The 21283-nt window shown below is 41.0% G+C and overlaps 1 protein-coding gene across 1 annotated transcript; it reads right to left on the reverse strand.

Annotated features, from left to right (window-relative positions):
• Window positions 1-9806: 9806 nt before the first annotated feature.
• Window positions 9807-20781, reverse strand: LOC147452619 (uncharacterized). Its single transcript, XM_086518256.1, has 3 exons — window positions 20299-20781; window positions 19199-19297; window positions 9807-18777 (listed from the first exon to the last, which is right to left on the reverse strand). The coding sequence occupies exon 3, from the start codon at window positions 11631-11633 to the stop codon at window positions 11091-11093; it is 543 nt and encodes a 180-aa protein (XP_086374382.1). The 5' UTR covers window positions 11634-18777; window positions 19199-19297; window positions 20299-20781; the 3' UTR covers window positions 9807-11090.
• Window positions 20782-21283: the final 502 nt, after the last annotated feature.

Genomic DNA, 21283 nt, shown 5'->3' on the forward strand with positions numbered 1-21283 from the left:
ACCTTCATGGAACCTTCAAATCAAGCACGACCATCAACACAAACAGGTGTTTCTTGTCCATTAGCATTGCCGTTATCTTTTTGCATCTATGATTGTCTGCCTTGATTGTGATTGGTAGCATAATATTCAGTGCATTTGCTTAGTATCAAACATTTAATTCAATGTAATGTTTTGTCATAATCACTTGTTTAGGGGTAAAAATCAAGCAGTCCGACTAAGCTAGTTTGACCAAGCTAGGTATTAGAAATCTTCTCTTAATACCATGGGGAATGCCTTCCTAATAAGAAATGGTTACTTAGGTTCTTAATCCGATTTAGGCAGCATTGTATGAAATGTACTAGGGCTTTCTAGTGGGCTTGACCCTATTGACCTTTAGCTTAAGTATTATAAAGGGAGTTTACTAATGTGATGAGCCTGGGGAGGGTAACAGTGTTCTATGACCCCCCAAAGTTACAAAATTTAAATGCTGAAAATGAACAAGCAAAAAATCAAAGTGCCACAATGTAAAATTTTAAGCTGGAAGAGAAATCCCTGCTTAAATTGGTACTTCACTCACATGTATTGCCTATGGTACTAGAGCCCTAGAGGTTCCCAGTGTGGGCGCTTTTCCTTGAAAAGCAAAAAACCCAAGGCATACAAAATAAGCACACACATCAAAATTGAATCAGTGTGAAAAGACTTTGGGGGGTCAAAGAAAAAGTAATCAGTCAGGCGATGATTTCATGAGAAATTCCTTTTATGGTAGCTTAACTACAAGGTTTTTTAGATATAGCCTCTAGTCAGCCCTCGAACATGAATACTTGGCTCTCGCGATTAAACAACTTAATTGACCACAGAAAATTAAGAAGCTTACCCATGGTATTAATATTCGATCTCTAGTGCTTTTCGACCGTCAAATTAGCGACCCCAGACTTGTTTAATTTTCTACCTTTACATCTGTTTATGCATTTGATTACATTGCAATTTAATGTTCATTGCTAACAAATTGTTTGAAATTCTTTTACCAATCAATGTGTCTACCTAAAACTGCATATGCTTTTTAAGAGAATGCAATTACTGTGCCAATGTTGTTTGATTTTGCAGTGACTGAAGAAGGCTACGGACATTCATCTCAAATGCTCTTCCACCTCGACGACCCAGCTTCAACTCAATAGCTTCCGAGGACGGAATCTACATCAGGAAGGGGGGCATGTTAACCCTCACGGCACACGGACACCCCATCACCTACGACGGACGCGTATTATGTATTTGGTAGAGTCAGGTACCGGGCTTGTCGGACCAATAGGGAAAGGTAGAGTGATCGCCGATGAGAGGCGCACTTTAACTTGGACATTCAAGGGATTAGTTGGCTAAGCATGGGCGCCCAAGTGTGAATGGGGTGAGCTCGTATAAAAGCCAACTAAACCTAATTTTTACTCATTCTCTCATTTGTGCAATTGAAGAGTGCTCTTGCTCCATCTCCATCTTCTTCTTCTTCACCTCCTTGTGTGTGTGTGTGTGTGAGAGAGAGAGAGAGGGAGAGTGTGTGTGCGATCGAGCATTACGAAGGCACGACGGCGGCGAAGCGGTTGAGCGCGGCACAACTGCAGCTTCTTCTTCATCGCGGCGAGGAATCCACCACGAAGGCGAGCGTAGAGCGGTGAGTGACACACCCTTTGTTTTCTTGAGCTTGCTAGTTTAGGCTTGTTGTGTGCTTGGAGCCATTTGTGGCTCGCATACGGTGTATTGGCAAGTCCCTTGCTTCGACAGTGCGGCAAGGAGCGCACAGGGTGACGTGCCAAAAAACAAAATTGAACCTTCAAAATCTTGATACACTTCAAGTAGCAATTGTATAAGATCATGTATTACATAAATTTTGTACAATGTCATCCACTCAGAGTATCTTTCTGTACTTGTGATTCACATACACCATTGTCTCTCTCCACCTTCGTTGACTTTCACGAGCTCCGGAGTTGTTGTATGCCATTGATCTTTTAACTTTTTGTTGTTGTAAATGTCTGATGGCTTGTGCTGTTGCTGAATTTGCCAAGACTTCTTTTGCCTGCATTCGATGAATGATTCTACGATAGAACCATTCAAATAGTTCTCTCAAACTGTTAGCCTTGATTCGAGAGCCACCATGTCGTGTGTGCCTGAAATAAGCATTTCTCGCCATGTAATGAGACTTTTCCATCCCTTGGGTATTCCATATTGCCGGGTTCCCATACTTTTGTATAAAATATGGTAAATGATTGAAGATGATGTGCTGGATATGAAAACCGATTAGTTAGAATGTTTTACACTCACATATTTGCACATAAGAGAGAATGAAATACACGATAATACCATGTAGTGAGTAATCTGGGTGTCTGTCCATGCTGTCTTGAATGATTTTTTCAGAAGGTTGAGATTCTCCTTGATCTTATTCATATCACCTTGTGACCAGTCATCTTTGTCGCACATCAAAAATAGGATGTCTATTGATCGCCAAACCTCAGCCTTCGCGTTACGAGTAGTTGGTTCTTGGTCTTTGACTGCAATATGTAGCTTTTTCCAGCTCTGATACTCTACCTTGCTAACATAAGATGTGTTATATATTTTTCCATGTTTTGTTAGCTTCGGATCTCTTGTACCTTGGGGTTTAGATAAAAACCTCCGTGCCTTCACCCCACCGATGGATGGTTTGCATGGGACATCCTTCTCAATAGTTGATCTCTTTTCATCCCGCTGGATTTTCACATTGCCACCATGAAGCCCCATATCGGACAGTACCATTTCTAAGCACTGCAGGGCTACTTGTCGTTCTGTCGAGTTCTTAATCTTCCAAGCAAACCCGATGTATAAGTAGACCAATTTCTCCACAATTCTACAAAGGGCATGCATTGTACAAATGTGGACATTCACAAGTGGTATTTTCAAAACCGGTCGAAAAGCAAGATCCTCAATGTGACGTGTTGGATATTTTCTCCACCACTTTGGGTCCATGACCTTTGCAGGCTCCATGCAGAACAAACACGGTGACTTTGCCATTGCACCCATTCCACAATTATACATGCACTTTAATGTTTTGAGGTCACCTGCAAGATGCCACTGAACTTGAAAGTCTCCCCTTCCATCTAGACGTAGTACCTCTCCCTGGTTAGTCTGTCGATCAATCACCTCCGGAATATTAGTTCGATGGAACACCCAATATAGAATCTCATGATCTTCTTTCTTTACCTGCAACACAAAATAAATGAGACTTAAGTAGATGTGAACATTTGAGCTTACCTCAGAATCTCGCTTACCTCAAACGCACCAAGCCACTATATGTTAGATTCTGATTGAACACTAAAATATAAAGGATCATCACTGGGACACTTTGAGAGGGCTCTATTCATTAAAGTAATAGTAACACGCTCTAGCTTTTTCTCTTTAACAAGCTCACACTCATCCAGTTTTAACACAAAATGTAATACCCCTCGTGACTCTTCAAATGTGATGTTGTAAAACTCCACCATTCTCTTCTGTAATATCCGCAGGTCCATAAAAATATTATTGAACTCATCATATGCCATGTTTGCTCCATGGCCACTGTAAGTTGCTTTAATATGAAAGGGTTGTCCAAGATAGTCTCCCTGTGCCTCATTAAGCTGAAGCCTCTCTTTCCAAACACTTGAGGCTGATGGTAGAAGTTTGGATTTTATACCCTTCTTAACAAAGATGGATGAGACAGACTTTTGGATAGCCGAATATCCTCTTTTGCTTACACCAAGTGAATCAAGTGTGCCTTGTATCTCTTTTGCAGGCACTGAGTTCTCTAAAATAAAGCGGTCCACTACATTTCGTTGTAGGACCTTAAACTTCTTGTCATGTACTATATCTGCTGCCAGGCTTCTACTTATAAGTGGCTTCAATCTCTTTCCTATATTGGCTTTGGGGTCAATGTTTTCCTTGTCAGGATAGATTGAATCTCTACATGAAGACAATGCATAAGTAAATAACAGAAAATTTGCTTCACTAACACTATTTAGGCACATGAAAACAATGCATAACAAGAAAAAACAAGAAGATTACTTAACTAAGACAATGTAGCCAACCAAGAAGCATCACCTTAATGCTCGGATTCTTTTCTTGAGACCTCCTGATGCAACCTGCAATGTTTCAAGATTGCGCAATTTCTTCTTTCGGATACGACCACCCAAGATGGTGTCCTTCATTTGACAACTTCGCACCTTTCCTTTCAGTTCTTGTACCTCTGTTTTATGTTGCAAAATGGTAACCTGATCTGTAGAATGTAAATGTGAAAGGCGAACAATCTCACATTGTTGAGCTTGGAGAATGCTCTTGTAAGTTTCAGCTTCTCTTGTAAGAGATTTACAATAACCCAGAAGGCCCTTTTCTCCATCACCAGCAAAGGTCAATAAGCTTGTAGGATTGACAAACGGTGGAGACGCATTAGTCATTGGATTCTTAGGGTAGAGAGAGCCTCTCATCCAAATATCTATGTGTTTAGCTCCCTGAGCTCTGAGCGTGTCTATGGAAGCGGGAGGTATATGTGTGTTTGTTTTACTGCGCTTAATCAATGGTTGGTACTCATTGTCCAAATCAATGTGAAGGTGATATTTGGCTCGTTTCTGGGTAACATTTGTGCCATTTGAGGAGTGCGCCATTAGCCAAATGTGCAGGTTTAATGGAAAGTGAATAGCGGCTGCGCCTTCGTCCCTCCATGTTAGCCTCATTCCCTCCATATTGACGAGGTTCATTCAATGCAACTGAAAAGAGGATTATCCCTCAATCACTACGAACGAATGTTCAAAAGAGTAAGGAATCTACTTAAAGTACACTTTTTGAACTTTTACTATGAAAGACCTAGCTCTATTATTTGCCATTTTTTCTAGAGAGAGAGTGCAAAAAATACATTTTCTTAGAAGGCCCTCCAAATGACCTCCGAAATTCCCTAATGGCTTTGTATTATGGTTTCTCCCATCAAGAGAGACATTATACAATACAATTCTGTGTGTTCCTTCAAGACTAGCTAGTGCAATGAAGATGAAAGCTTCATGCACTAAGCAAAACACTTAGCAAACACAACATCAATTATCCCCGGTCTCAGACCCAAGACCTCACACACCTTCGAAGATGGTGAGAGCTAGCAGGGTATGAGAGTAGATTGAGAGGAAGGAGTATCTTACGAGAAAGATGTACATCTCCTCACATAATCACTCATATTAGCATAGCTTAGCTTAGTAATTAGCATGGTAGAGGAGATGAGTATGCATTGAAGCTTGGCTCTTGGTTGGATTTGCATCCACATGCCAAGAGTGTGTCGATGTAGGCTTCTATCTCACAAGCTTGGAGTAGGTGATGAGCTCTCCATTGAAGCTTGGGAAGAGGTAGTCTTTTTCTTCCTTCTCCATAGACTATGTGAGAGTGTGTGTGATAATGCCTTGCAAAAATCAGCCCCCTCTCTCTCTTGGGCGAGCCCTCTTGCTATTTGCTCTTGCTCTACACTCATTGGACCTCCCCAGGCCTAGCCAATGGTAATTAAGCAGTATAAGTGATAGCCTTCTGACATGTGTCCCCCTTTCCCCTTTTGTGAGAGCTTTAGGTAATTTATTAATTTAACTAAACTCTCATTGGACCCCTTTGCCTCCTGGCCAATAGGAATCAGACAAGCCATTGGGCTGTTAAATGCTCATTGGACCCCTTGGGAGACTGTCCAATAGTCTTCTCGAGGACTTAATTCTCATTGGTTCTTTTATTAAGTGTTTTTAAATTAATTAAACTAGATTTAATCTAGCCTAATTCTCATTGGTCCACCTCCAAAGGCCATCCAATAGGAATTGGGTACACCTTGTGGGCATCTGGGCTAGGGAGCTGACATGTGTCCCTCATTCCCTTTGTGTAAAGGGAGCTTGTGTGTGTGTGTGGCTTTCTCTCTCATCCCCTACATGCAAGGCTCACCCCCTCCCAAGTAGGGATTGCAAAGACTTTTTTGTTCACACAAAGCATCCAATTCCCTTAAGGTTGACCTTTGGACACAACCTTTGAATTTTGGAATCTTAGCATTTTGGAAGTCTTAATGGGCTGAACCTTAGGGTCTTTTTAACCCATTGTTGCACATGGCTCTTTTGCAGATGGCCCCCCCTTTGGAGCCCTATTTTCCCTCCTTTGGATCCCTATTGTGGCCGGTCTGCTAGCTTAACCAATATTCTAGCTTTTTCTCCCCTGGCACTTCCCCATATTAAATGATCAGTTTAACATGAGAAAATCATTTAGGAGAATTAGATATTGATTATTATGACAGAGGGAGCTGCAACAAAGCTATTGAGTGGAGAGATATGGAGTAGACCTGCAACAAGGAGAGGGAAAGAGGAAGAGTGTGCATCAAAAAGTAGGAGAAGAGAGAGAGAGAGAGAGAGAGAGAGAGAGAGAGAGAGAGAGAGAGAGAGAGAGAGTGATTTAGAGGGAAATAAGAAAAAGAGAAAATTTTGAAATTTTGTAGGTCTTGCTATGAGATTTTGAGAAAATAAACTGATTTTTAGGTATACATATAGGTTGAGAAGAAGTTTTAAGCAAAAATAAAGTCTATTTTTATTTTTTTATAAAGCAATATTTTGGGATGGGGTTATGAACACCCTTGATAATGTGACAAAAGAAGGGGAAGGATGGTAATTATTGTCATAAAAGCCACCATTCTTTTGGATACAGAGATAATGTACCTATCCTCCCTCCCTAGCCACTATTTCAACTTGCAAAAGGCCTATGACAGCTTAAAAAAGAACCTATGAGAATACCCTCATTCAACGGCCTCGTCTCCTAAAACACATAATTTTAGCCTTAATTCTTTAAAATTAGGGATCCTTAAAAGGTTCTTTTGGGGATCATATTTTTCATGCTGTGAAGCATCAAGAAGATATCCATGATTTATCTATTGAACATAGAGACTAAATATAAGAGTCTTGTGACGACAACATGTGCGATCACATGGTTGTTGATCCTACTTGTGTACAAACACTATATGTTGAGTCATCCATTGTCATCTACTGCAACAACCTAAGCAACCTAAGAAAAACAAAATCGATCACTTCATCAAAGTTAGGGTCTCAACTAGTATCATCAACCTTAAGGACCAGTGTCATCATTCTTATCTACATGATGAATCAAAAAATTCAAGGCCTCTACAAAAACGAAGCCCCAAAAACTTGAGGCAATTTTGATATTTAGATTATGAGAGATAATGTTGCGCATCAAGACAAAATGTCGAGATATAAATCTTATTTTCAGATATGCATATTTTCACCCACATTCATCAATGGCATGGGATAATAAAAAACAAGGACCATTGCAAGTGACTTTATAGCTCAGTTCACCAACTTGGTTTACTTACTAAGGGATAGTCCCTTATCTTGCCCATCTCACTCACTAATAATTTTGCATTGATTGTTTTAAATAAATATCTCTTATGTTTTATTTGAATTCTCATATTTTCTAGTTCAACTTATCATTTTGTCTAAAACCAAAGGACTACTAGGTACCGGTCCATCCGCCCAACCTCCCTGTAATAGGCTCCTAGCCACTTTCGGACCCCTTCCCACTGGCAGCCAGCCCTTGGCCCTTGGTCGAGTCCATGACCCCTTGGTTGGCCCTTGGCCTGACATTACTCCCCCCTTGGAGAAGCGTTTTCGTCCTCAAAAACAAAAGTGGGGAATTTCTTCTTAAGAACACTAATGTTTTCCCAAGTGGCACCCTCTTCAGGGCGATCTTTCCACTTGACTAAAGCTTGCCTACGTACATGATGACGAGTACGGAGTTCATGAAAATCTAAAATGCGTTCAGGTTCATGCGGTTGAGTGGGAGGTTCAGTGAAATCAACCAATATGTGCTGGCCGATAACATTGTCGTCCCATGCAAGCGTTTACGTAAACGACTTACATGAAATACCGTATGGACACGAGAGTGCGCAGGTAACGCAAGTTTGTAGGCCCTATCACCAACTCGCTTGAGTATCTTGAATGGCTCACAATAACGTGGAGATAATTTGGGTGTAGGTCCAGTCTCAGACTTTTTGAATGCTCTAGCACACGCAAAAATACCTCTTCCCCTTCCGTGAACATTTTGACGAGCAAGTCTCAGCATACTTTTTATACCGATCCTGTGCTTGTCGAACATTTTGACGAGCAAGTCTCAGCATGTCCATATGATCTTGGAGAAACTCCTTGACCTGTTGGAGCCTTCTCACTCGAAAGAGGAGAACTGGGTATGGAGGAAACAAAATCACTACCAACATTGGAGTGAGAAGGATCCCTCTTTCTAACATAGCTCCACACCTGGGAGTATGCAGTATCATGCTCGCACTTACCTTTGAGAGATTCCAAAAACTCACTCCGCAATTCCGTGAAAAGGAGAGAGTTGATCTCTGGCATTCGGCTGAGAGCATCAGCCACTACATTGTACCACCCTTTGCGATATCGTAGCTTGGCATCATACTCCTGAATAATCTCAGCCCACCTAGCCTTGCGACCCTTCAAATCACTTTGTTGTGTGAACCACTTGATGCTTTCATGGTCAAACACAACCTCGAACTGTGCACCATACAAATAATGTCGCCATGTCTTTAAAGCAGACACTATTGCATAGAGCTCTCGTTCGTAAGCAAAGTAATTCTGCTGAGCTGAATCCAGCTTCTTGCTTTCAAATGCAATTGGCCTTCCCTCCTGCAGAAGGACTGCTCCAATTGCACGATTACTAGCATCCGTTTTCAAAACGAATGGCTTTAAGGGATCCACAATAGCCAAAACAGGAGCTGTGGCTAATGTGTCCTTAAGTTTGTCAAAACTTTGTTGTTGTTCTAATCCCCACTGAAAGGTCTTGCCCTTGGCTTTCAGCTGATCTGTCATGGGAACAGCAATATGGGCATAGTTTTTAACGAATCGACGGTAAAAAACTGCAAAGCCTAAAAAAATCTGGAGCTCTTCCAAATTTTTGGGAGAGGGCCACCTCCGAATGACATCCACCTTGGATTGATCCATGTGTAACCCTGCAGCCGAAATAACATGCCCCAAGTAGTGAATTTCCTCCTTGAGAAAATCACATTTGGATTCCTTGGCATATAACTGATTTTGGCGTAGCAAATGAAACACTTGTTTCAAATGTGTTAAGTGCTCTTCTTCAGTGGCACTATATACAAGAATGTCATCGAGGAAAACGATAACAAACTTTTCCATGTATCTCAAGACACTATCCATGAGTGTCATGAACGTAGCGGGAGCATTGGTTAACCCAAAGGGCATCACCAAAAACTCATAATGTCCAAACCTTGTTCGGAATGCTGTTTTGGGTATATCCGCAAGCCTGATGCGTACTTGATGATACCCAGATCTTAAATCAATCTTTGAAAATATACGAGCGTGGGTGAGCTTATCAAACAGCTCATCCACTCGTGGCAATGGGTACTTGTTCTTAAAAGTAACCAAATTTAATCCACGGTAATCTACGCACATGCGCATACTACCGTCCTTTTTCTTCACCAAGAGAATGGGAGAGGCCCATGGTGAAGAGCTTGGTTGAATAAACCCTCTACTGAGATAGTCAGCAAGCTGACGTTCCACTTCAGCATCCTCAGAATGACTCATTTTGTAAGGCGGTTTACTCACTAGCTTACTGGCAACCACGTCTATGCCATGTTGCACAGAACGTGTCGGCGGTATCCCTGGTGGTAAATCATCTGGGAACACGTCCTTGAATTCCCTTAAAAGTTCCTTTAATTCATTAGTAACATTTGCTTGTTTTGAATTAGTAGGCATAGCTGGAAGAGGAGAGAGAGAAGAATGCGGCGTTGAGGAAGTTTTATTCAAAACATTATCATTATTAAAAACATCATCCACATTGGAAATAAAATGGCACATTGAGTAACACAAAAAGAGTTCTTCTATTGCATCATCAGAAGCGAGCTTCATAAGCTCAGCTGTACAAATAAGTGGTGAGGAAGGTACATCCTTCTCCCGCAACAGTAGCACGTGCACACCATTGGATTCAAACATTAGACTATTATGCTCATAGCTACGTCTAAGGGATGATCCTAAACTATGCAACCATTCACGACTAAGAAACACATTCGCCCTCTCCATATTCATGACTTGGAAATCCAAAGAGGTACGGTATCCTTGAATTTCCAGAGGTACATCTTTAACCTGAGTTTCCCATATCTCAGCATCATGGCCGTTAATCATGGCTACCTTGTAGAGATGGGAACTCGGGGTTTGGGGCAATTTGAGTCGTTTCACCAATTTATAATTGATGAAATTGTGCGACGCACCATCGTCTACCAAGATCCGCACCCTGTGCCCTTGAATAGAGCCATGCATACGCACCAACTCATGTGGTCCGAAAGTCTGCTGCCACATGGAGGCCGTGATACAACACTCATGTACCGCCTCGGTGTGTGTTACTTCCACATTAGCAAACTGGGAAGAGGATTCAATACGTAAAAGCTGCACCATGTGCACTGCTTTTTCATTTCCCTTGTCTTGAGCAGCAGATTTCCCCTTGGGACAATCCTTTTTGCTATGTCCAGTTCCCAAACATTTAAAGCACAAATTTTCTTTTTTGGCTTTCTCAACTCTTCCATTGAGAGAGGACCTCGAGACCCCGGCCCTTGGGCTTTTTGGAGGTCTCTGATGCAGCAGAGGCAATTTTTCTTTTAGGATGCACACGTTGTGGACGTGTTGAAACAAGTGTAGTGCCATACACATGCGAACTATGCAATTCCCGATCATCAGGATCATCATGGATGTTAGCTTGCACTATTACGTCCTCAAGTGTTTGTGGATCCTGGGTTTTAACGTGCTTCTTAAGCTCGGGAGTTAACCCACGGATGAACCCACGTACCTGCTGAAATGTATCCATCCCTTCCAGCTTGAGGATCACATCCCGATAATGGGAAATATATTACAATAATGTTTTATGCTAGCGCATAGAACATTCGTCCCAGGCGGTCCAATTTCTATCCTTCTCATTGGTAGGTAGAAATTCCTTCCTGAAGACAGTCTCAAAAGCTGCCCAAGTCTGTGGTAGCATGCCCTTCTCCTTGAGAGACATCCACCATTTGTAGGCCTTGCCGTCCAAAGTCAGAGACTTGTCTGCAACGCCTTGGCTGCATCCGGGGTACGTCTAAGGTCATGAATACCATCCCACTTATTGAGAAAAATATTCACAGTGTCCTTGTTTCGCTCACGCTCTTCTCCCCGAAAAATTGGTGGCTTTGTATTTTTCAACAAATCGTCCACCTCTTTTTGGGTCAGAGAGTACAGCGGTCCCGGAGGAGGGCCTTGCCCGACAGCCGGCCCTTGGCCCTTGGCCTCTGGTGTGGAGCCGTGCTCCTGATTTTGCTGACTAGCAAGGCCCATGGCCTGCTGTCGCATATGCAACTTAATCAAATCGGATAATGCTGTGACATTCTGATTTAATTGTGCAAAATTCGTTTCAAGCACAGTCATGCGTGTTTGCAATGCACGGAAATCTTGCATGTCCAGCAACTCATACACATCGTCTGTCGCTGTTGTGGCACGATTACTCTCCGTGAGAGGAACCGTCCGCGTGGTATCGACAGACGAAACGGGTGTGGACTGCTCGAAATCAAATGCATGATGCATATTTATGTCCGAATCCATGCTGTGGACATACTGTGCGAGAAAAGATAGGCGAATACCTGAATTCCAACGAGCTTGTAGCAGGTTGCGATATTTAACCGTATAATTACGCCTTTGATTGATAAAAACGTTGAATTCGAAAGCGAACGTCAATCCAAAACGAAGAGTAGCTTGAAAATAATGAGCAAGTCTGCAGCCGATGATGCTCTTGAAAGCATTGATCACGTTGGAGTTGCCAACGAGCGGGTTTGCATCGTATGCACTACGCCAGAGAAACTTAAAATTTTCTGACAAATGGTGCAGCTAATGAGAAGCTTGAGAACACGAATCAAAGTACCTTCACCACCGAGTTGGCTTGCATCGTATGCAAGAAGCCAAAACCGGGAAATGTGCAACCAATCTTTGGCTTTTCGAAACTGGAGAATCCGAGTTTCAACAGTTGCGGACTGTAAAATATGCAGTAATCCACAGCCTTTGTGTGTTGTGTGTGCCCACCGATTCGGAGAAGAATGCCGTAGATCAACGGAATCGGAAGCGCGCAGGATACGGCCCTTGTTCAAAACCCACGAGGGTTTGCCGGGTGTGAATGGCCAACCCTTAAGGGTTTTTGTTTTAAAAAAATTTGAGAAGCTCTGTTGCAGACGACGGCCGACTGCGCAGGGCTTCTTGGAGAGTTACCTCACGATAGCGAGGTCCGCTGAGGCCGGGCAAGAAACGAATTTTGCTGCTCTTCCCCTTGCGCTCCCACTGAGCCCAATGCCAGACGATCTGGTGCAGGTCGTCAGACGCCTTCGTCCCCAACTAGGGGTTCCTGCACACATGCGGGCTTAGGCCTCTTCTTCCTCCTCCCTTTTTTGGTTGTGCATGCAACATGCAGCAAAAGCAAAAACGTGCCCCAATTCTAAAGATAGCCTGGAGCTCTGATACCAATCTAAAACCAAAGGACTGCCAGGTCCCGGTCCATCCGCCCAACCTCCCTTTAATAGGCTCCTAGCCACTTTCGGACCCCTTCCCATTGGCAACCGGCCCTTGGCCGAGTCCGTGACCCCTTGGTTGGCCCTTGGCTTGACATTTTGGGTAGTAGAAAGAAGAAGATATGAATCTACATCTCCATTTTGTACAAGTATGGTCATGTGCATGTTGCTTGCAAGAGCTCCCAGTTGTTTCTTTCTTGCCTTCTTCAAATTATTTGCACCCCCATCCATTAAGCCATGCTTATCACATCTTGATAATAGAACCTATAGATTGATGTAAGGTTCAAGTCTTTAAGAGTCAAGCTTGCTACATATGGGGAGGGAATCTTTTTTGTATCAAATATCCTTGTGCACTACCAAGGTTGCTTGGACACACTCGAACCCATGAACTACCTCGCAAGGATGAATGCTCAACATGAGGCTATCTAGAAACAGGGGAGACATGCTCACTTGTACCTTTCACCATGTGTGGTTACGTCAATTAATTTATTCCTTTGTTCTTAGACCAAGCAACGATCCTCTTTGCTATGAGAGCTTCAAACTAGCCATGGTGGTGGTTCTACTTCGAGCTATCTATCCTTCAAGTTTTTTGGGCTAGGAGGATGAAGGAGATTTGTCCTCCTTGTGACAGCACGTGCTCATGCCACATGGATAACCCCATTATCCTAACTGTTTTCATGGTTGTGCTTGCTTTGATGGTTATGAACATAATTATGATAGTGGATGGTGTTCCCATAGTTTGATGGATTAACCTTTGCCCCTTCCTTGACTAGTTGTGGGTTCTTGGTCTTCAACAACATTGTGGGCATGTGGGAGTGAGGTGACAACCTTTTTCAGCATGGTGACACCCACATAGAGATCTGCTATGGCTTTAATAATTGTTTGTGATTTTTATGTTTCTTTGATTGAGTGGATCCCTGTTTTGACAAGGTATTTGGACAAGGTGGCTTCATTGTTAGCTATTCTATATGAATTCCAATAATACTAAAAGCTAACCTCGATTATGTTTAGTTGTTGCAAGTAAAGTTCCCATCCTTTTTTCAAGTTGGATTTATAACCGATCATTGTTTTTAAGTATTGCAAAAAAAAAAAAGCCTTTCAAAGGAAAACAATGTAATATAATACAGGCATGCCTTTTCTCAATGAGATTTTTGAACAAGAGTGGTGGAGAGAACCTCAAAAGTAGTTATTAGACAATAATACAATGAGCATGTGGTAGTTGCATCTTCTTCACACAAAAAAAATTTTAAAAAAAATCATGTAATATTTTGATGGTTGAGTTCATCATTAGTTTCTATAGAATATAGAGATTGCAATGGAGGTGTGGTTGATCACAACGGACAACAAAGCTAACTTAGGCTTCCGATAAAACTCTTAAATTGGCAAATGACAACTCTTTGAACAAAATCTGCACTAGCTTAACAACACATGGTGATGTATTGGTAGTAAATGAAAATGATCAATGAAGGAACTATAGTAGGCATTAATAGGCAGCTGTAACCAAAGTAAAGCTATCTTCATGAGAGAGAGAGAGAGAGAGAGAGAGAGAGAGAGAGAGAGAGAGGGATTCTAACACCTTTTTAAGCAATATAGGTACATATATGTGAACTACAGGAACATGCACGACAAAGAGAGAGAGAGAGAGGATGCTCACTAATCATCTATTTGCTTTACCTTGTCTCAAAATTTCTAATAGAAAGCCCTTGTTCTGCTCAATTACGTTCGTCCTCTACACGTTGTCAACGATAATAACCCACTAGATTGTAAATAAATCTTTTAAGATATTTTTTTTCTCACCATCCAAATGGAATTTTCCTTCAAATGAATCAACAGTGTGACTAGATTGTAAATAAATCTTTTAAGACATTTTTTCTCACCATCCAAATGGAATTTTCCTTCAAATGAATAGTTTAATTTTAAGGTGAACAATTAGCATAAATAGCAACATGAGAAAGTTCTTTCTAGTAAGAGATAGATTACATAAAGATCACAAATTCCCACATGAAGAAGTATTTTCAATGGCTATAACGAGTTTCCTGAGGTAGGTCAACTACTTGCCCATTGGGATCCACTATTAATCCCCACCCTTGACTTGGGAGAGGGAAAAGACAAAACTATGAAAAGTCTATAGAATCAAAGAGAGACCTCCCAAAATTGATTAATATATCCTATAGATAATACAAAGACCTAAATGACAAGTTGCATAATTGATTTAACACTAGGTAACGAGGACTTGGGAATCCACTATAAATCCACTTTTGGGGGACTTGGTGGCAAAAAGAGAAACCTATGGAAACTCTATATATAGAATCAGGGAGACCTCCCAAAATTGCATAAATATTTTTCTAAGAAGAAGGCATAGAGTATCTACAATTTGATTACTATATCCTATAAACAATACATAGACCTAAGTAACGAGAAACATGATAGATTTAACACTAGGTAATGAGGACTCGGATCTACAAGATAAGAGTATAGTTCTCAGCTACATTTCAATGTATAGGTGGTAGATATTTGTTAGGAGTTAGTTTAAAACCAAAAGAATGAACAGTGTAGGAGTATTCCATCTCAAGAAAAAGGCACCAACAAAGGTTTTTTATATTTTTTAAAAGATAGATATAGTCTGCGCCAAAAAGGGTCGAATTTCCTTATTCACCTGCCTAATAACAACACTTACCAACCATCCTTCAACTTAATGCAAAGTTTGTCTTATTATGGAAACAATAATTAGCACTTAATAACAAGACTTACCAAGCATACTTCAACTTTATGCAAAGTTCAACTTATTTTTTGAAAAACAACAGTTATCAACCTTGCATGCATATGTAGCATTCACTCATTTATATACCATCTTGAGACAAGAAAGCTAAGACATAATCAATATACTTGGAATAATCATATTACTGCGACATATTCAATAAACAAGGAACACAATAATAATAACAAGCCATAAAAACACAATGTAAATGGAAAATTGAACATAAGTCCGGTCGGTCATTTACAACCACAAAGAATGTATCTTGGGTATAAATATGATTGCTACTCAATGCCATGAGGGATTGAGTGAAAATCAATAGGCACGGCCAATTGCACGCATATTTTTGCTTTGAAGTATTCTGACTAAGCTCCTAGATCAAAGGGTCAATTTGCAGATTTATATGCTTGGAGCATAATCTACTTATACCAAATAAGCATTCCATAAACAAGAGAGATGCAATTAAAAATTTCCTAAGGCTTTAAATGATTGGAACATCCTTTGGCTATATCAATTTATCTGTTTACCATCTGCTGGCTTCTAAGCATTCCACAAACAGGAATCATGTAATGAAATATCATATCAATTATACCATGAGATATGGTTGTAAAAGGCAAGTAACTCAAATTTTGCATTTCTGGTTGTAGAACTAAAATTTGCATAAGAGGCAACTAGTTCCTTGTATTACATTAATCTAGTGGCCTTTACAATACAAAATATTCTCAAAATAGCTAGCTTATGTGATTTCAAAATAATAAAGCATTCAAAATCCAATTGAAAAGAGTGTGGGAGAATGGTTTTTTGGCAATATCAAGCAAGCATGTATAATGCAAATAGCAAACCTTTCAAAGCTAGACTAAAGTCCAACTACGAGCTACTTAGCAACCATAAAGCATGCACAAGAATGGATTTGGAATCCAAAGAACTTAATACAAAATTATATTGCAGAAGGAATGAAGTAAAAATACTGAATATTGTTTTGTAGGGAACAAATCAATTATTACCTTGCAAGTAAAAGAACCATATGCTGATTATTCAAGTGCACAGAGCAACCAAATAACTTACTTATCATTGGGAGCAGCAGTTGTTCTGTTCTTAGCATGTATCTTATGTAAGAAACGTTTATATTTTGGGTTTGTTTTTAGTAAAAGACTTCATTTTTTATCATGCGGCACTATCCAAAAATTTTGACTTCTAGAGTGCAACTTAAGTATGATCATGATATTCTCCTCGCCCAGTCCGTATGATATATAGCAAGAGCACAAGGAAAAAATAAGTGCTGATGAAAACAATGCGTCGTCATATTTATACTATTGAGAAAAACAGTAAATTTGAAGAGTTTATCTTGTGAAGAATCTAGAAACATAAGCTTCATCCTATGATTACCCAAGAACGGAGCATATATCTATTGAATGAGATTCATGAAACTTCAAGAAATAAGAAGGCATATCACGCTCTTGTTATGATTTCCGAAGAATAAAATTCACATCTATCGAATGAAATTTTCAACTCAAGAAAAAAAGACTTTTCTTAAAACTATATGCATCATGGTTGCTTCTTTAATTTAATAATATCAACCACTTTGATGGAGATCAATGATGTTGCTACATGTTATCTTATGTGTAATACCATAACAAAAATAATGATGGCAAGTTAATGTGAGCCAAACGAACCCTAGCTTGGAAATATAGACACTCAAATTAACACTCAACCACTTCGATTGAGACTTGAAAGGTTCTAAATATCATAACAAAAAAGATAATGGCATATTGTTTGGAAGGTACCTCACTAGATTTAAAAAATAAACGATTATAAAAACACTTCATTTCAAAAACTCCACAAGGAAACCGATTTTATTACTAGCTTATGCAATGTGAAGTGTACATGTATGAGCCAAAACCTCCCCCCTCCTCCAATAGGCAGGGCTACCTCTAATTTTCAGTAATGCCTGTTTACACCAAGAAGATCTCCATGCCATGAATGGCTTCCTCACAAGGAATTTTGATGTGGGTGTAGGGGCATGACACCTCCCCCCAAAGAAGATAGGGGGGAATCCATGGGTTTTAAGTCAAAATTGTTTTAGTTTCTTACCACTTAAAGAGTTCAATCACGGAGTATTAAAACACCCGTATATCAAACCTCATGTCCATTAAGAAACTCCGACATCATGGATTACATTCCTGTCATTCACTTTTGTCCATTGACTCAATTCCTCTCATGTCAAGAATGCTCAAGCAAAGTAGCACAATTTTATACTAGCCGACATAAATGCAAAGTTTATATCTACACGTTGACAATGTTGAGATACCATCGATGACCTTCACATCGTCTTTTCACAACCATAAATTCTAGTTTTGATTGATACTAATGCCTATGGTTTTCTTTCCTCACATGCATGCAACAACTAACCTACTATTAAAGTGCCTTAGTCATGAGAGCTTTATTTAGTGAGTTACTATTCATGACTTGATGTTAGGATGGGTATGCTTTGATGTTAAGATGGATGACAAACTTGATCATGCATGTACAAGGGTGCATGATGTCAATTCACGAACAGAAGCTTGCGATTACGCTAAAGTTAATAGATATTGTTTGTCTCTAAATGCCATGCTATATGTAGCATACATGTGTACTTGTTGATATTTTCCATTACCCATTACATATTTGAAAAGATGGCAAAACCCACTAGTGAATTCAGAGTTTGGAGTTTTTATATTCGGAAAAATATTAGAAACAAAGGCTATAAGGAGCTTAAATATAAGTTTAGGCAGGTTCAGTCTTTAAGTTTTACTAAACTTACATCACAAGGTAGTAAAAATTATCATTAAGTAGCTCCTTAATTAGTAAAAATAAATGCGGCCATACAGATATGTTAAGAGAAGGTTACTTGCATCTTAAGAGCTTAATCAAAACACTCATAAATAACTTCCCATTCTTCAAACATTATTAGTGAAAATGATCATGGTCGATCAATGCCAAAATATCGTGTCATTAGTAGTGTACTGTGCATTTGTGCATGTGTGTCTCCATGGTGAGTAGTACTAGGTCTTACTATGAATTTAGGGGCCTTGACAAACATAGTTGAGGTTCTTGTTTATGTCTCGGACACTTCAATTTTGAGGCCCTCTGTTTGAGAATCACCGTGATTGATTGAGTTCTTTGCCTCCATTAAGGCTGATAGTTAAGCTATACTTTGCATACTCAAGCACCTTCTTTCACTGAGCTAATTAACTACCCATGTTATCTAGAAATGCTACATTGAACACATTCTATTGAGAATTATTAAGCTGTATGAGCAAGTAAAAATAAAGCAACCACCTTGAAATGGAGAGACGCTCTTTGAGAGCAGTTTGCATGAACTTCATGGCTAGAAGTTGCAGCATCATCAAGATTCTCGCCACAAAACTTAGTCAATCCTTAAGCTTTCGCGACAATCCTGTGGAGAGTGAATCATGAAAAGAGATACGCTTAATGCTATGAATAGGACAGTGCAATGAGCTAATAAAGAGGGATTGTTTCTTTAAATAATGATGAAAAGGTGTGGCAATGAAGGAACTTCTTTCATGAGAAAAGCTAGGGAATGTTAGTATCTCAGAGATGGTTCTTCATCATATAAGTAGTTAGTTAATGACAATATGCAAAACAGATGCTTCTTTTTTACCAACAAGGAACCAAGCTCATCACATTAAAAGAAAAAACCATGAAGATTTAGTGGACCAGTGCAATGTAATAACCATTGGTGAGTAAAAAGGAAGGCTTGGTGTAAGTATAGCTCATGCTAACACAGACCTTTAAAAGACAATAACAACTTACAAGGATATGTAGTAGTAGGAGGATGTGAGTCTCAAATGAAATACCTAGATATTCTTTTCGAAGTTTCCGAAAATACTGCGGATAGCGTTTCTTGATCCATCTTGCCAGCTTATTTTGAGGTGAGAATCTTGATGATGCTCCAACTACACAAAAGACAAACGAGTGTTAGCATCAAGCAACAAGAGTCATTTTGCAACACTGAAAAGCATATACTGGAACTTCCAAGACTCTTGGTCTACATGATGATGCAATCCATAATACATCATTCAAGGATAAGAGGACTTGGTCGTCGACTGTGCACTCAAAATGATACGGCATTCCACGCGCATGCAAAAATGACGCAACAACTTGCTGATTTGGTAAGAGACCATGTGTCCTACTTTCACTTCTAAAGGATCGACCTTGTCTTGTGCAGTGATAGTACTTTGTTTCGTTCGTGTGTGTGTGTGTGTGTGTGTGTGTGAGAGAGAGAGAGAGAGAGAGAGAGAGAGAGAGAGAAAGGCCACCAATTACCTTAGAACACAAACCCATAGTATTGACGAATTTAAAGCCCGGGGGGAGAGAGAGAGAGAGAGAGAGAGAGAGAGAGAGAGAGGACAAGGGAAGATTTCAACGTCATGAGAACAATCCCACCGAGACGTTGAAGATCTATCCAACGACTTTCGAACTCAAGATCTCTTACGCGCGCGCGCGCGCTCACACACTGAGAGAGACTGAGAGAGAGAGAGAGAGAGATCACAGCATAGCAAAGCAAGATGAAGGGCAAGATCAAGACAGTGAGACGCGCAAGCAGTAGTTTCGGATGCATTGGTCTAGAGCTAGTTGTGTATTTTCAGCCAGTCTGTGGGGGGGGGGGGGGGGGGGGGGGGGGGGGGGGGGGGGGGGGGGGGGGGGGGGGGGGGAGGGGGGGTGGGGGTTTGGGGGCAGACAGGAAGGCCGGTCATTAGCCTTATGAAGAAGATTTTAGCCCTAATATGAGCGCCGCCCACATCGCTAAACAGACAGCGTGAGCATTTTGACGTGGGTTTCTGTGCATTGTGCATGCACCTGATTCTCCACAAGCTGCGCAGTTGGGCTGGGAGACAAATTAAGGCGAAAAGAATGATCCCATGCAGAAATCAGATGTCTGTTTAAATGAACTCACCTTGATAATGATCATGATGAGGGTGGACGCAGCTGCAGCTCGGATGGGTTGATGGCATTCACCACCACCACCACCACCACCACCACCCTTATATGGGGCTGTCACTCTGTGGAGCAGCTGAAAGAGGCTCTTCAACTAGGCACGGAGGTATACTAGACGAGAGCTATGTGTAGATGGCAGGACGTGGATAATGACACTTCTTAAAAAGAGGAGGCACGCCACACACACAGTACACACTCATGCCTCCCCCTTCCTCCCTCTCTCTCTCTTCCGGGACTCCCAGTCCCAGCACAGCCCTCTGATCTAGATCTCTTTCGGCAATGGATCTCTCTCTCTCTCTCTCTCTCTCTCTCTCTCTCTCTAAACAAACCCACGCGAAAATTTCTCTTCTTCTTCTCCCCCTGGGCCCTCTCCCTCTGATCCCTCTCCCTCTCTCTCTCTCTCTCTCTCTCTACACATCATCGTCATGAGGAGAGCCGATGGGTTTTCCATAATATTGGAAGATACCTTGTGTGCAGCTGTAAGAGTCGAAGCTGGAGCAAGGGGGTTGCAAGCTCATAGTCATCAGAGACGAGTCTGAATCCTGAAGATGAGAGAGAGAGCTATAGCTGGCCCTAAGAGCTAGCATGCATGTACCAATAATGAACAAAGCCAAAGCAACAACCATGTTTTGTGGCAAAAAGAAAAGTACTTGAAAAGATTCAAAATTATGCAGCTTACAGTCAAGCCCAAAAATGAGGAAAAACTTGATCGAAAAAAAAAAAAAAAGGAGAGGACACCCTACCTTACAGTCAAAGCCCCAAAAATGAGAGAAAACTTGGGGGGAAAAAAAAGAGAGGACACCCTAGTTGAGAGTACCTAAGACACTCTCTCTCTCTCTCTCTCACACACACACACACACACACATAGAGGAGGACATCCAACTATTGAGTACCTAATACACTCTCTCTCCCCCCCCCCCCCCCCCCCCCCCCCCCCCCCACCC

This window comes from Adiantum capillus-veneris, chromosome 8 (genome assembly GCF_014529385.1).
Source record: "Adiantum capillus-veneris isolate H3 chromosome 8, ASM1452938v2, whole genome shotgun sequence".
NCBI classification, from domain to species: domain Eukaryota; kingdom Viridiplantae; phylum Streptophyta; class Polypodiopsida; order Polypodiales; family Pteridaceae; genus Adiantum; species Adiantum capillus-veneris.